The 17,383-nt window shown below is 43.4% G+C and overlaps 1 protein-coding gene across 1 annotated transcript in view; it reads right to left on the reverse strand.

Moving 5' to 3' along the window:
• Positions 1 to 17,383, reverse strand: part of phf8 (PHD finger protein 8) — a 34,002-nt gene extending 16,619 nt beyond the window's left edge. The window contains exons 1-2 of the mRNA XM_052058426.1: positions 17,080 to 17,383; positions 120 to 368 (exon numbers count right to left, since the gene is read on the reverse strand). Of these exons, the coding sequence (XP_051914386.1) occupies positions 120 to 226 (107 nt within the window). The 5' untranslated portion in view covers positions 227 to 368; positions 17,080 to 17,383. The remainder of the gene's footprint in view (positions 1 to 119; positions 369 to 17,079) is intronic.

Consider the following 17,383-nt stretch of genomic DNA (forward strand, 5'->3'; position numbering starts at 1 on the left):
ACTAATACGTTGTAGAATGATGAATTATATTCTGTTACTCAAATTAGTGGCTGTAGGGTAAACTGAGAGGCAATAAATATGATCATGGCAGTAAGGATTTTTTTTTTTTAAATACTGACCTTCCATGGAACCAGTCTTGACAAATGTCACACTCTATCATGAAGCGAGTCACATCATATGGCAGGCGACACAAGCAGTACACTGGTACAGAAGCCATACTGATCATGTGTGTGTTTATACTTGGGAGAAGCTTAAGAGCTAAAACTCTAATTCAAAAGGTTCAATTGTCAAATGTAATTCTGAATATTTATGCGCTGTAGTAAGGTTGGAGCAGGTGAAGACACATCCAATTGGGTGCACCAGGAGAGCTGAAATACACACACAGAAAAGAAATCGATTACTATGTTAAATTAAATAATAGTCATGGGTGGGCACAGCAAGTATGTTTGAACGTAAAAGTCTCGATAACATAAAATATGGTCTAAGTTATGGAATTGCATGCTGTCATTAAGTTATGGCATAAAATGTAACCTTAGACGAAGTATATCATACTATTCAAAGGTGATTACTGTTGCTACGTTGTAAATCCAAAATGTATGGCAACCCACTTGAGCATTTATTCAAAATCCCTGATATCAAACATAAGTGTGTTACACTAGTTCGACACTCGGCAACACTAGTGACACCGAATGTCGAACTAGTTGCACAGAAATCCTCACTAGTCACTCATTTTTGGCAACTAGTGCCATTTTTGTCCAACTAGTACTGACAAAATTCTAACCAGTGACACCTGGAAGCATACAAGCAGAGAGAACTTCCCAGCTAGTCAGCTTTTTTATGCCCTAGTGGCCGACTTGACCAAACTAGTGAGGTTCAAAGTCTTACTAGTAAGGTTTAAAAAGTGTCAACATGTTACCTAGTGAAACGTGGATTATTCCGACATGTTAACTAGTGGCCTATGATTTCCTGCACTAATTAACTAGTGGGAGCCGAAATATCCACTAGTTAACTAGTGGAGGATAAAACATTGATAGTGCACTAGTTTAAGACCGTTAAAGCCTCGATATCCAACTAGTGAGTCCAAAAATGTTACTTGCTCACCAGTGATGCCCCAAATATCCACTAGTTCCACTAGTGCGACATTTTGACTTCACTAGTTCAACTAGTGAAGTCAAAATTTTGACTTCACTAGTTGAACTAGTCAATAATTTGACTTCACTAGTTGAACTAGTGAAGTCAAAATGTCGCACTAGTGGAACTAGTTGATGTCACCCTACTCACGAGTCAACTAGTTAAATGGTCTTTTGATTTAACTAGTTAACGAGTGATGGCAAAATGTTAACTTGTACAACATGTGAAACACTAATGGCTCACTGGTCACACGAGTTACGCTAAATGCTAATCAGGAGGAAGGACAGTGCCAGAAGTGAACACCTCCTACTGGCTCCATAAGAGCTCCACCCAGCAAAAAATTAACCCTTTAAAACCTGATTCTCAGCTTTTACAATTATTTACGCCATTTACGTAATATCTACAGTATACAGAAGGAATCAAGCAATTTTTACCAGTCAATGTATCTGTAGGTGATGTTTATTTATTATGTATACGGAGATAAAGAGTAATGGTACAGCTCTACAGTATCTTTCCACTTTTATATATGTATGCTATACTAAATAAAATTAATACGGCACCATATAATGCAACAGTTCTGCAACATATTCTCCCTATATAATGTGAATTTTCAGTTGTTGCTAAATCAGTTAGGATGCTATAATTTGTGGTGTAGATGCGAATTTAGGAGAGAGGACAATATATCGCATTGCAATTTGAGCAGCAGCTTGGTTGATGATGTCCCCAAACTGGCTCATCTATTATATTTGTCGTGCAATACAATGAAAATGAGCACAATTGAAAAACATAGGCTTCTTATATTTTAAAATAAAATAATCACATGTTTACCGTTCTGGGGTTTCTACAATCATGAATGAAGGCATTATTTACAGCAGATTGACAGCAGTGTGATCGAGCAGATTAGATGGAGTAGAATTTGATTGGGGCTTCACTGATTTATTTCATACAATTCATATCCAAAACACAGTTGTAAAATATTTGATTGTTGAAATATTTAAATATAAGAACTATATCAAGAAATTAACAAAACATACACAGCTTTTTTTCAATTAGGAGAAAAGTTTAAAAACATATGACAGATGACAAACGTTCTGCCTCTCCTCCTCCTGTTCTTCAATGAAGCTGATCACCCTCCAGCTCCCGTTAGAAACATCGTGCTGCTGAAGGTGTGTCGGCAGACTAGTTGTGATGCAGGAGGTGCTGTGGACTCTCCGAGAAACGAGGACCTAGTTTGGTTTAGTTGTAGATCCAGTAAAACATAGTGCAAATGTTACATTATTTATAATGGACAGTTAGTCTTGTGAATATTAAAAAATGTACTTCATGGAATGCAGGCAGCGAATAATTTAAGTCAAGTCAAGTCAAGTCAACAGTATTTATAGAGCACTTTCAGCCATCGCTGCATACAAAGTGCTGTACATGGAGCGATTTAACATATACAATAAACAGTAAGACGAATCAGTAATAAGTAATAAGGCGGTAGAAAGCACCAAGCAGTAAAACCAATAGCAAATCTAAGTCATGCCGAGTCAAACGCCAAAGAATACAAGTGAGTTTTGAGGAGGGCTTTAAAGATGGGCAGCAAGGAGGCTTGCCGAATGTTCATTGGGAGGTCATTCCAGAGAGATGGACCAGCAACAGAAAAGGCTCGATCCCCTCTGAGCCTCAGTTTAGTTCTTGGTACGTCTAGCAAAGACTGGTCCACAGACCTGAGGCGCCGGGCAGGGGTGTAGGGGCGTATGAGCTCAGAGAGGTAAGGTGGCGCGAGATTATTCAGAGATTTGAAAACAAAGAGGAGGATCTTAAAAATAATTCTAAAATGAATGGGGAGCCAGTGAAGGGATGCCAAAGTAGGAGTTATATGCTCCCTCTTACGAGTACCAGTCAAGAGGTAGTTTAAACGAACTAAATTTAAACGAACTAAGGCAGCAAACAGTCAGAGCAAAATCATGTTCCAAACATTAACTTTAACTCTTTTTACAATTAAGTCAATAATTACGTTTACAAACGTCAATTAGCTTGTGAGTAATAAGACAAAATGTGACTGTCAGACAGAGAACTGTCAGAGCAAACGGCAGATTTCAGAAAGTCCCGCCGAAATAAATCCGGACCCGACTGCGACTGTCAGTGTTGAACTGCCGCCATTGCTGTCAAAGTCCGACATCTCCGAAATCGTTGGAGCAAATTTTGAAGCAGGCTTCATCTTGATAAATTGACCACATATTTGACATTTACACCATAACTTTACCGCCTGAAATAATCGTAAAACAACATTTTGTGTAACAACAACAGTAATATTTACCCGAAAAGCTTTCAATGCGTCTGAAAGTTTTCTCCTGCGTTTTTGTTGGGGCTTGGCTTGAAATGCATCATGATTGGCTGCCCGAAGTCCACGCGTCTGTCGGACGTGCTCTCACTGGTCTACAATACAATCACTGATGAATAAATACTGGGTTGCTCAGGTCTGTGGACCAGTCTTTGTTAGAAGTACCAAGAACTAAACTGAGGCTCAGAGGGGATCGAGCCTTTTCTGTTGCTGGTCCCTCTCTCTGGAATGACCTCCCACTGAACATTCTGCAAGCCTCCTCGCTGCCCATCTTTAAAGCCCTCCTCAAAACTCACTTGTATTCTTTGGCGTTCGACTCAACATGACTTAGATTTGTTCTTGATTTTACTGCTTGGTGCTTTCTACCGCCTTTATTACCGATTAGTCTTACTGTTTATTGTGTATGTTAAATCGCTCCATATACAGCACTTTGTATGCAGCGATGGCTGTTTGAAAGTGCTCTATAATGACTGTTGACTTAACTTGACATGTACGCCGCAAAACGCCCACTAGTTCACTAGTAAGATCATTTTGACGCTTACTAGTGAACATGTAAGCCACAAAACGCCCACTAGTAAGATCATTTTGACACTTATTAGTTGACATGTAAGCCGCAAAACGCCCACTAGTTCACTAGTAAGATCATTTTGACGCTTACTAGTTGACATGTAAATCGCAGAACGCCCACTAGTAAGATCATTTTGACTCTTACGAGTGAACATGTAAGCCCCAAAACGCCCACTAGTAAGATCATTTACATATGCAGTATATATATATATGTATATATATATACATATATATATATACACATACACACACACACGCACACACACACACATATATACACGGCGGCTGGATAGCTCAGTTGGTAAGGCATCGGTTTGGCATACGGGAGACGGTGGTTCGAATCCCGCTTGGGGGACAAAAAATGAGCATATAACACCATCCAGTGTGGGTCCTTGGGCAAGATCCTTCACGCTAATGCCTACCTCATACAATGATGAGAGACAATAAAACGAATGACATGCCGGCTCAGACGTCGCCCGGCCAAACAAGGTCTGCGTCAGGTGCTGCGGAACCAGAGCACCTTAATGAAAAATGGGCTACTGGAACAAAGCGGAGATGGGCGAGATGCGAAAACATGTCTCTGTTGGAATGCTACTACTCAAGCAACCCTAGTCAGAGGGGTTACATGCAGAGAATGTGGGCTAAATGGTTACTTCGAAACCCACAGTCACGGTTGACCACGAAACAACTAGTAGCTCAGTGTTCCAACATCCACAAACGGCAACTGCTGTCACAACTTGAGATTGATGAGGTACAACGCAGGTTCCATGGTGAAGGGCCCCAGGCTGCCAGATCAGAGGAGGAAGTCATACAAGAGATCGGAAGGCAAGCCCCAATGAATGCAGATGATGAGATTGGGTGGCCAGCCCCAATGAATGAAATGCTGAGCGAGGCAGCAACTGACCTGAAAGCTAAGATCATGTCGAGAATGAAAGCTGGGCAACCTAGAAACCGATTACAACGGCTATGTGAAGTACCATCTGAAAGTCTCATAGAAAGTGTGAATGGAGCACTGAGGACGATCCCTACCGTAACGATCACAGAAACCAATGAGCTGATATACGCTTCAGCATCAGTGATCCTGGAGACTCTGGGCTATAAGAGCAACCATGGAAGCCAAGAGATACATTACCCACCATGGAAAAGACGGTTGGAGGCTAAGATCAAGGCGGCCCGGAAAGATGTGAGTCAATTGACGGAGGCCCAGAGAGGTGTGATGAAAAGGCCGAAACCGAGAGGTATATCCAGATGACCATACCTGAAGCACTCGAAACTGCCAAACAAAGGCTCCAAGCCTTGTCCAGTCGCCTAAAGCGGTACACGAAAGAGAATGAGGCCAGACAAATAAACAGGCTGTTCGCAAGACAACCTGCGAAAGTGTACGTTCAGTGGCAGGGTCCTAACAACAGAGCTGACCCACCAAGACTGGAAACTGAAAGGTACTGGAAAGGCATATGGGAGAAGGAGGTTGCACATAACAGCAGTGCACAATGGCTGGTAACCCTGAGAGAGGAGCACAGCAACCTCCCTGAACAGAACCCATTTACCATAACAGTGGCAGACATACAGGAAAGAGTCTCAGATATGAAGAACTGGACAGCACCAGGCCCGGACATGGTCCACACTTACTGGCTAAAGAAACTCACAGCACTCCATGAGCGCCTAGCAGTACAACTGAACCAGCTGCTGAGGGATGGGACTCATCCAGAATGGCTAACTGAAGGGCGAACGATCCTGATCATGAAGGATCCCTCGAAGGATGCAGCCCCATCCAACTATCGGCCAATAACCTGTCTCTCCACAACATGGAAGCTCATGTCAGGCATCATTGCGGCTAAGATAAGTGGACACATGGATCAATAAATTTCTGCATCATGTATGACATGATTTCTGTAAATTTCCCCATTGTGGGACAAATAAAGGATATCTTATCTTAATACATGAACGAAGCACAGAAGGGCATTGGTAGAGATACCAGAGGAGCCAAACATCAGCTCCTGGTTGACAGAACAGTCGCACAAGACTGCAGGTCCCGACGTACCAACCTATGCACAGCTTGGATTGATTACAAGAAAGCCTATGACTCGATGCCACATACATGGATCACTGAATGCTTGAAGTTGCATAAGGTGAACAGGACCCTAAGAGCCTTCGTTGCAAACTCAATGAGGATGTGGAAAACCACACTTGAAGCCAATGGCAAGCCACTTACCCAAGTGTCCATCAAATGTGGCATATACCAAGGTGATGCACTCTCCCCACTGCTGTTCTGCAGCTCAATGGTAAGAATAAGACCCGGGCAATAAACAGCTATGCCCTGCCAGTGATCAGATACCCTGCAGGAATAACAAGGTGGCCAAAGGAAGAGATTCAGACCACGGATGTTAAGACCCGAAAGCTCCTAACCATGCATGGAGGGTTCCATCCCAAATCCAGCACCCTGAGACTGTACGCAAGCCGAAATGAAGGAGGCCGGGGACTAGTGAGTGTGAGAGCCACTGTCCAGGATGAAACATCCAAGCTCCATGAATACATTAAGGAGAAGGCTCCAACGGATGACGTACTCAGAGAATGTCTCAGAAGATGAGGCGCTGGAAGAGGGACCATCATGGGAGGACAAGCCCCTACACGGGATGTACCACCGGACCATAACTGAAGTGGCTGATCTCAAGAAGTCCTATCAGTGGCTAGAGAGGGCTGGCCTGAAGGACAGCACAGAGGCACTCATCCTGGCTGCTCAGGAGCAGGCCTTGAGGACCAGAGCCATTGAGGCCCAGATATACCACACCAGACAAGACCCAAGGTGTAGGTTGTGCAAAGAGGCACCCGAGACGATCCAACACATAACTGCAGGGTGTAAGATGCTGGCAGGGAAAGCCTACATGGAACGCCATAACCAGGTGGCTGGCATAGTCTACCGAAACATCTGTGCGGAATATGGACTGGAAACTCCAAGGTCAAAATGGGAAACACCTCCGAAGGTGGTGGAGAATGACAGAGCGAAGATCCTGTGGGACTTCCAGATCCAGACTGACAAGATGGTAATGGCGAACCAACCAGATATCGTGATCATAGATAAAGGGCAGAGGAAAGCCGTTGTAGTGGATGTAGCGGTCCCAAGTGATGGAAACATCAGAAAGAAGGAACATGAGAAACTCGAGAAATACCAAGGGCTCAGAGAGGAGCTGGAGAGAGCCTGGAAGGTAAAGGTGACAGTCGTGCCTGTGGTGGTCGGAGCACTCGGTGCAGTGACCCCCAAACTAAATGAGTGGTTGCAACAGATCCCGGGAACAACATCGGACATCTCAGTCCAGAAATGTGCAGTGCTGGGAACAGCAAGGATACTGCGCAGAACCCTCAAGCTTCCTGGCCTCTGGTAGAGGACCCGAGCTGAATGAGGTACGGGCACCACCCGAGGAGGGTGAGACGAGGATTTTTTTTTTTACACACACACACGCGCGCGCCATGCACGCGCGCGCACACACAGCGCACACACGCGCACACACGCACACGCACACACACACACACACAGGGTGTCCATAAAGTCTCTTTACCATTTCAAAAATGTATTAAAAATGCAATTGAATAGATATTTTATTCAGATTTGTTCTATTGTAACATTTTATATATATATATATTACATATATATATTAGAGCTGTCGGTTTAGCGCGTTGTTATTGGTATTAATTTAAATTAATTTTAACGGGATTAAATTTTTTCTCGCTAGATTAACGCGGCACACGTCACAAGCGGATGTTACGGTGCTCTATAAATATACTAGAAACAAAACAACAAGCGCGCTGCAGAAGTTTACGCCCATGTCTGTTTTGCCAGCCATGGTAGCGCGAGACACGGAAAACGGATACTTAAAGAGTTTATGAATGGAGAGTTTACTTTTAAAAAGTTGCCAGATTGCTCCACTGACAAGACCAAAGTTACCTGTTCTTCTCTCTCTGTGTATCATACAGGTATACGATGTATGCCACTGACGTGATTGTTACTTGTTTAGAACTATTTTGTGTGGAAGGTTAGAGCGTTCCGTGTCCATATAAATAGAGCGGGTGGAGCTCCACTGTGTTCGTCTGACAGTGACAGTGCGCTGCTGTTGTTGCGACCTAGCGAAAGTAAAATGTCTCCAGTGTTGTCATCGAACCAAGTGTAGTCATTCGAAATGAGGTCTACACAAAACCGTAGAGAGAGACTTCCGCGCAAGAAGGACCAACACAATCTAATATATTCATTCTCTGAATTCTCTACAATAAAAATTCTTGTCCCGCCTGCTTCATTTGCATGCACCCCACTTGTGAACATGTCGGTGTTCGAGTCGCAAGTGAGACATGAATGATCGCATGTTACAGTTCACTTGCTCACTTGCAAGGGCCAAATGTCCACGGGGTACACTAGTTAAGGTCTTCTGGCCTTAGCAGTGAACTTGTCAGTTAAAAATTGATCACTAGATCACTAGTCAGGTATATTATGTAGTTAGTATTATCTAGTTAACTTGTAAATGCGACAATTTCCACTAGTTGGTCTCATTTCAAACTCACTTGTGAACAAGTGAAACGCATGTTTTCTTTCTAGTAAACTAGTTGAGTCCAGAGTGAGCCACTAGTTCACTAGAGATGTTTGTGTTTATTCAACTAGTTAACTAGTGGGAGGCATTTCGTCTCACTAGTCAGACCAAGAAATGAACTTGTGCAAGGTTGTGCACACACACACACTTAACCTCAACGCAATTTCACCTATCGGTGTGTGCGGCAGATTTCCTTCTTACGTCTGCCAACCTTACATCTGGACGTCACGTGAGTTGCTACGCATTGCCCTGCGGAAAGAAGGAGCAGCAACAGTCAAGTCAACATTTCTCTCGTGTGAAGCTTTCCCACATTTGAAAGTAAAGAACAGAGCGAAACGCGGTGGCAGCGCGTGTGTAGAAAATGGCGACGGGAAGAGGGGGCTGGACGAAACACTAGCTCGTTAGCACGGAAGCCAACCGCTGACGTTAGCACGGAAGCTCACTGTGAAAAGTCGCTACGCAGCTGGAACCCACGACCAGAGACCAACCAACCAAACGCCAGCGAGCGTGAGGGAGCCGGTAAACCCACTTGCCACGTTAGAAACACCCAGCAGCAAGCCGACTGGACACGTCACAAACTAGCATACAACCGGCTAGCAACGAGACCCGACAAAATGCCACCCAAACAGAAGCAAGACACAAAGCAGGAAGAGGATTCCCTGACCCTCACTCAAGTAAATGAATTACTCCAGCAACAAAAAGAACTTTTTACGGCGCTCTTGCAACAACAACAGGAAAATTTCAAAGGTTTTGTCAAGATGATATAGACTCAGCAAACTCACGACTTGACACTTTCACCAGGGAAGTCCAAGAAATAAAAAACAGCATCAACTTTACCCAAAAAGAGGTAGACGACATTAAAAAAAATCTAATCTGTCAAACTGGCCATTCTAAAGACATGCAAACGGAATTCTACAAAGTATGTGACGGCATTACATTCTACATTGTACATTCTACAAATATGTGACGGTGACGGTATTAACGGACAAGGTGGACTACTTGGAAGGACAGTCAAGAAGAAACAAGTTAGTAATTGATGGAATTGAGGAAAAACCGGGAGAAACGTGGACTGAAACAGAGGAAAAAGTTCAAAAAATCCTTAAGGAGAAACTGCTGATATAGGGGCAAATTGAGGTGGAGAGAGCTCACCGCACAGGAAGACAAGACCCTGGAAGACCTCGACCAAGGCCAGTTGTGGTGAAATTTCTAAGATACAAGGACAGATCAAGGATCCTACAAAAAGCAAAATATTTAAAAGGCTCCAACATCTACATTAACGAAGACTTTACAGATGCCGTACGACAAAAAAGAAAAGAGCTCCTCCCAAAATTAAAAGCTGCACGTGACAGAGGGGAAACTGCCTACTTAAGACATAACAAACTTATTGTCCACCCCCGCACCAGTACTCCAACACAACAGGCTCGAGTTCAACACCATCAAGCAGCATACTGAGAACTTTTCACCACCCGGCAATAAAAACTCTGACCCTACTGAAGCAGGAAATTCACATACCAAAAAACATGGACTTCGAATCCTTTGATGACCCTTCCAACCCTTTGATGACCTCCAACCCTACTGACCACAAGACGTTTGACCCTGAGAACAACTTGGACCCGGACAATAACTTTTTCAAGACCGACCGACCGCGAGGCAGCCAGCGACGACCGACCGTGAGGGACCCAGTGATGACCGCGAGGAAGCCAGCGACGACTGCAGGGAAGCCAGTGACCGTGAGGAAGCCTGGAGACAACCAGCCTGGGACCACCGTGAGGGAGCCAACGACGACCGCAAGGGAGCCAGAGACGACCGAGAGGAAACCAGCGGCGACTGCAGGGGAGCCAGTGACCGCGAGGGAGCCGGGAGACGGCGAGCCTGAGGCAGCCGTGAGACAACCAGCCAGCGTGCGTGAGAGAGCCGGGAGGCAGCCAGCCGGCGAGCGTGAGGGAGTCGGCGACGACCGCAAGGGAGCCAGTGACCACGAGGGACCCAGTGATGACGGCGAGAGAGCGAGCGACGACAGCGAGGGAACCAACGAAGGCCGTGAGGGAGCCATCGACGACCCGGTGGGAGCGGGAAATTCACATCCCAAAAACATGAACTTCCAACCCTTTGAAGATATTGACTATAAGCCATTCGATCCCGAGAACAATTTGGACCCAGACAATAACCTCTTCAACAACAAACAAAGGGTAACAAACTCTGACTATTACCTGGATGAACAATTCAACACCAATATAAAATTGGAAAATGCACTTTCGGTAATACACTTAAACAGTAGAAGTCTCTATAAAAACTTCACAAAAATTAAAGAATACCTGACTAAATTCAGTAAATTTAAAATAATTGCCATATCAGAAACTTGGCTTGATGAAGATAAAACAACTGAAATGGAAATAGAAGGTTATGAAATGTTTGCAACTATTAGAGAAAACAAAAAAGGAGGGGGGGGGGGTTGCAATATATGTAGACAACGCACTTAAATGCAGTAAAATCGAGAGATTGACAAACACAATAGAAAACCTAATGGAATGTCTAACCATTGAAATACACAAAAAGGCATCAAATATCATCATAAGTTGCATCTATAGGACACCAGGAACATGTATTGACACATTCAATAAAAAACTAACAGATATGCTCAGTTACTACAACGATAAGAAAACACGAATAATATGTGGTGACTTTAACATTGACTTATTAAACCCAAATAGACACAAAAAAACAACTGACTTCATAAATACTATGTACAGCAACAGCTTTTTCCCAGTAATCCTGAAACCTAGCAGAATAACAGTTGACACGGCCACATTAATAGATAACACATTTATAAATAAGATTGATCATAAAATGGAAAGTGGACTTCTCATTAATGACATAAGTGACCACCTGCCTATTTTTGCAGTTTTTCATAATTATTTCGATAGAAAAGCTAAACCAACAACTCGTATAACAGAAATAAGACTAAGAACCCAACGATCCATCGATGCCTTTAAGCAAGACCTAGAAAAACAAAACTGGACCGAGGTCTACTCAAACGAAGACCCAAATACAGCGTTTGAAGTATTTCAGTCTACCATAATCTCCTTATATGATAAACATTTTCCATTAACTAAAGTCTCCAAAAAGTATAAAGACCCAAGTAAGCCATGGATAACGAAAGGCATAGAAAACGCATGTAAAAAGAAAAACAATTTATATAAATTGTTTTTAAAATTCAGAACTGAAGAAGCAGAAAAAAAATATAAGACCTATAAAAATAAACTAGTAAATATTATAAGAACCAGTAAAAGAGATCATTATAATGCACTATTAGAGGAGAATAAAGGTAACACACAAGAAATATGGAAAATACTTAACCAAGTAATCAGAAATAGTCCTAAAAAAATTGATTATCCAGAGTATTTTATCAAAGGCAAAAATACTATTTTGGAAAAAAATGCAGAAATAGCAACTGAATTTAATGAGTATTTTGTCAACATCGGCAGTAACCTAGCAAAACAAATTCCTGATCCAACAGACCTGTTTGAAGTAGCTATGGGTCGTGACCGAAAGAACGAGATCCCGGATACAAGCGGCTGAAATGAGTTTTCTCCGCAGGGTGTCCGGGCTCTCCCTTAGAGATAAGGTGAGAAGCTCAGTCATCCGGGAGGGGCTCAGAGTCAAGCCGCTTCTCCTCCACATCGAGAGGAGCCAGATGAGGTGGCTTGGGCATCTGATTCGGATGCCTCCTGAGCGCCTCCCCGGTGAGGTGTTCCGGTCATGTCCCACCGGGAGGAGACCCCGAGGAAGACCCAGGACACGCTGGAGAGACTATGTCACCCAGCTTGCCTGGGAACGACTCGGGATCCCCCAGGGAGAGCTGGAAGAAGTAGCTAGGGAGAGGGAAGTCTGGGCTTCCCTGCTAAAGCTGTTGCCCCCGCGACCCGGCCCCGGATAAGCGGTAGATGATGGATGGATGGATGGATGGATGGATGACCTACTGTATGGAAATATGGGGAAATGCCTGCAAAACAAACACACTCCCTATTCTCAAACTACAAAAAAAGCAATTCGAATTATTAATAGATCAAAATATACGGAACCCACAAATCCACTATTTATCAAATTAAATACGATGAAATTTTATGACCTGGTCGACTTTAAAATCGCCCAATTAATGTACAAAGCACACAATAACCTGCTCTGCCAAAACATTCAGAAGTTTTTTGAAATTCGAGAAAGCAACTATGAATTAAGAGGTACCAACTTATTCAAAAAACTCAAAACAAGAACAAACATCAAGCAAAGAAGTGTATCTAGCAAAGGTGTTCATCTGTGGAATAATCTCGAAACGGACCTAAAAATGAGTACCGTATTTTCACGACTATAAGGCGCTATTAAAAGTCTAAAATTTTCTCCAAAATGGACAGGACGCCTTATAATGCGATGCGTCTTTTATATGAGCCGAGTTCCAAAATCTGGCTGAGACCCGACACGCTGTTTATATAGAGAAAAGGCGGAAGTGAGGTCGGCCAATCAGTGAAGTGTGGGGAAGAGGTCGGCAAATCAGTGAAGCGCGTCCGCGCATTTATATGTAAATTTGGAGAGAGAGAAAATGTGTACGTGAGTGACGACACACACGCATGCGGAGAAGCGGTCGGCCAATCAGTGAAGTGCGTCCGCGCACTTATATGTAAATTATTGAGAGAGAGAAATGTAAATATATGAAGAGAGGTGGACGTGAGGGAGGACAGGCACGCAGGGGGTGGGTCCGGCAATGAGTGAACGGTGGGCGTGTAAGGCACGCCTCTAGCAGGTACCAGCACATGTATAAAATGTGAGTATGTGCATTATTGCAAAACAACTTCGGTTTTGGTTTTCAAGAACCCCCGAAAATGAGTTCCACAAAGAGACACGCCTACGAAGCGCAATTCAAACTCCAAGCCATCGGTTATGCAGAGAAACATGGGAATCGAGCAGCCGCCAGAGAATTTAATGTCAACGAATCCATGGTTCGCAAATGGAGGAAGCAGGAGAATGAGCTTCGCCAAGTCAAAAAGACGAAGCCGAGTTTCCGTGGAAATAAGGCGAGAGGTGGCCCGAGTTGGAAGACCAACTGGAGCGGTGGATTCTTGATCAAAGAGCAGCCGGCAGAAGCGTCTCCACGGTCACCATTCGACATAGGGCAAAAACGTTAGCCGAAGAATTGAAAATTTAACATTTTCAAGGAGGTCCGTCTTGGTGCTTTTGCTTTATGAAACGGCGCGATCTACCCGTGAGAGTGAAGACGACCGTGGCTCAGCAACTTCCAGCGGACTACAAAGAAAAGCTGGCCGTTTTCCGCACCTACTGCAGTAAGAAGATTGTCGACAAACGCATCCAGCCTAACCACATTACCAACATGGACGAGGTCCCGCTGACTTTCGACATCCCGGTGAACCACACTGTGGAGAAGAAGGAGACCAGCACGGTTGCGATACGCACAACGGGGCACGAGAAGTCAGCTTTCACTGTCGTTCTTGCTTGTCATGCTAACGGACAGAAACTGCCACCTATGGTGATTTTTAAGCGAAAGACGCTGCCGAAAGAAAAGTTTCCAGCCGGCGTCATCGTGAAAGCAAACCAAAAGGGCTGGATGGACGAGGAGAAAATGAGAGAGTGGCTAAGTGAGGTGTATGTTAAGAGACCGGATGGCTTTTTCCATGCCTCGCCGTCACTCTTGATTTGCGACTCGATGCGTGCCAATCTCACACCAGCGGTGAAAGACAAAGTCAAGCAAATGAACTCCGAGCTTGCCGTCATTCCCGGAGGCTTGACGAAAGAACTCCAACCGCTGGAAATCGGCATCAACCGGGCGTTCAAGGTGAAGTTGCGAGCGGCATGGGAAAAATGGATGATCGATGGCGAACACAGCTTCACGAAGAGTGGGAGGCAGCGTCGGGCTAGTTACGCAAAGATCTGTGAATGAATTGTAGCTGCTTGGACGAACGTTGCTGCTAGTACAGTTGTTCGAGCTTTTGGCAAAGCCGGCATCATTTCTGTGGAGCCACATGACGACGAGAGTGACTCTGACAACGAGGGGGAACCCGGCGGTTTGGCTGGATTACCGATACTTGCACAATTGTTTAATTCGGACACAGAAGATGACGACTTTGATGGCTTTCTGAGTGATGCTTGAGCAAAAAACGTGAGTACCTTGTAAATAAAATACACCCGAACTCAGTTCTGCTTTCGTTGCCTTTTTAAAAACGTGTTTTAGCTTCGAGCTTCAGTGTGTGCTTCAAGCTAACGTGTTAGCGAACGTGTTAGCATGCATGCATGCCGTATGTTTAAGCGTATGTTTTACCACTTTAAAACTGCGCCCATTCGTACGGTGCGTCCTGTATATGTGTAAAATACAGAAATGTCACCCATTAATGAGACTGCGGCCATTGGTACGGTGCGTCGAATAGTCGTGAAAATACGGTAAATCGCTTGCTGAGTTCAAAAACAAATTCAAAAAAATAGTACAACCTACACCAATCAGAGTTAAAATGATAAATTCTAAACATTAAATATAATGATAAATCAGAACTAAGTTGATAAATAGAGAAAGGTATTGCAATATCCATTATGAATACAAAAGAAAATTGACACAAGAGTGCCAGGGTGAGGATGTATATAATCCCGATACAAACCAAAAGTTGTGAAAATATCACGGTTAAGGGTAAAGTATGAGCCTTAATGGAGACTTTTTCTTACTTTTTCTTTTCTGATTGACATAAAAATGATTTAGTAGATATAAACACATAACGGGGTAGGACTAGATAAGTTTTTTTACTTCATCCTACTCCCTTGAACATAATAACTGTGTTGAATGAAGACTGATTTCTTTCTTTTTACTTTTTTATCTACCTTATTTTCTGTCAAATTATTACTGTATATGTTTTATGTTCAATAAACAAACAAAAACAAACATGTTTGCACATGTTTGACATTTTTCCTACATGTTGGGCTTTTCTTTTCACTTGTTGGTGTTAATCAGGACTTGTGAGCGACTGTGCACGAGTGCAACAAATATCTAACAAGTAGGGATTTTTGTTGCACTAGCTCATGTTTTTGGCATACTAGCTGGCATGTACATCGTACTAGCTAAATAAAATTGCTTACTAGTTGATATGTGTGCACAACTAGTGAACTTGTAAAGTTTTGTAACTGCCAAATATGTAACCTAGCCAAATGTGATTAGTTCACTAGTAAATAGATGTCACCTAGTGCCCAGTTTTGTCAAACATGTTCAGTCAAAGTCTATACATGTTCAGCATTGAGCCTGACAAGTGTGACAAAATACGTTCCACTAGTTAACTAGTGATATGAAAATCTGTGTCACTAGCTCACTAGTGTGTCACACTGAACCCAACTAGTTTACTAGTGAGGAAACATGTGTATCACTAGTTAACAAGTACAGTGAAAATGAACCCAACTAGTGGATATCTCCACATTGACTTGTGAACATGTTCACATTTTGAAACCGTCTAGTTAACGTGTAAGGTCAAATCGATTGCACCTAGTTTAATAGTTTGGATTTCTGGATTCACTCGTCGACATGTAACCAATAATGGGCATCCTCTAGTGAACTAGCTGCAAATCCTCAGGACAACTTGTAAACTAGTGTAAAACATGCAAATGAAGTGGGTGTGATTATAACAAAATCTGAATCCCGATTGGTGTATTTTAACTGCAGATCCAATAGGAATCGTGCAGCCACATCTCTGCCCCACCTCCTCATTATATTTTGTGCAACTAGTTTACTAGTGAGCAGGTTGGCATCCACTAGTTCTACTAGTGAACATTTTAAACCTCACTAGTTGAACTAGTGCGACATTAAATGTCACACTAGTGCAACTAGTAAATATTTGGGGCATCACCAGTGAACAAGTAACATTTTTGACACTCACTAGTTAGATATCAAGGCATCAAGGGGCTTTAACTAGTAAACTAGCTACCGTTTTATCCACCACTAGTAAACTAGTGAGTATTTCAGCTCACACTTGTTTACTCGCGCAGGAAATCACGGGTCACAAGTTCACATGTTAGAATAATCCATGATTGACAAGTTAACATGTTGCTGAAAATGAATGACTAGTTGGAGTTTGTATGCAACTAGTTCGACATTCGGTGTCACTAGTGTGGCCGAGTGTCGAACTAGTGCTGAAAGAGATCGAACTAGTGTAACACACTTCTGTTTGATATCAGGGATTTTGAATAAATGCTGAAATGGCTTGCCATAAAAATGAATGGTTGTTACTTGTAAACACGCTCCGGATCGGGACGTTGTGATGCTAGCTCGGTACGTGAGCTAGCGATGTTGCTAATCTACCAACATTTGCCAAATCCATGCAAAATTGCAATACATTCCCGAGGCCTATCCAACTATCCGCTTCAACTGTCCAACTCAAAACAAACGTGAGCGGTAGTTTATACAAGGCACCTTAAAGCTCAAAGTACTGTTGAGCAACTCACCGAACTGACGCTCCAGCGAGGCCGAGTCTACAATGGCCGCCGTCGGAGCGGTTGACAACCCTACGGCAGATCAGGGCAACTGCGGCCGAACTATGCAGCGGACTTGATTATTAAGAGTTGGCTTCGCCACATTATTATGTGGTTACTAGCGACTGAGAAATGCCCCAACAGGAACGTCGCTTCGCATCCAAAATGGGAATTTGGAATCGACCCGCAACAACACTTCAGCTAGATGACAGGGGAGTTCAAATGCGCTGACGCCATTTTCAAAGACAACAGCGTCACCGTTGTTCATCACTGTTAA

The sequence above is a fragment of the Hippocampus zosterae genome, chromosome 2 (assembly GCF_025434085.1).
Source record: "Hippocampus zosterae strain Florida chromosome 2, ASM2543408v3, whole genome shotgun sequence".
NCBI lineage: Eukaryota > Metazoa > Chordata > Actinopteri > Syngnathiformes > Syngnathidae > Hippocampus > Hippocampus zosterae.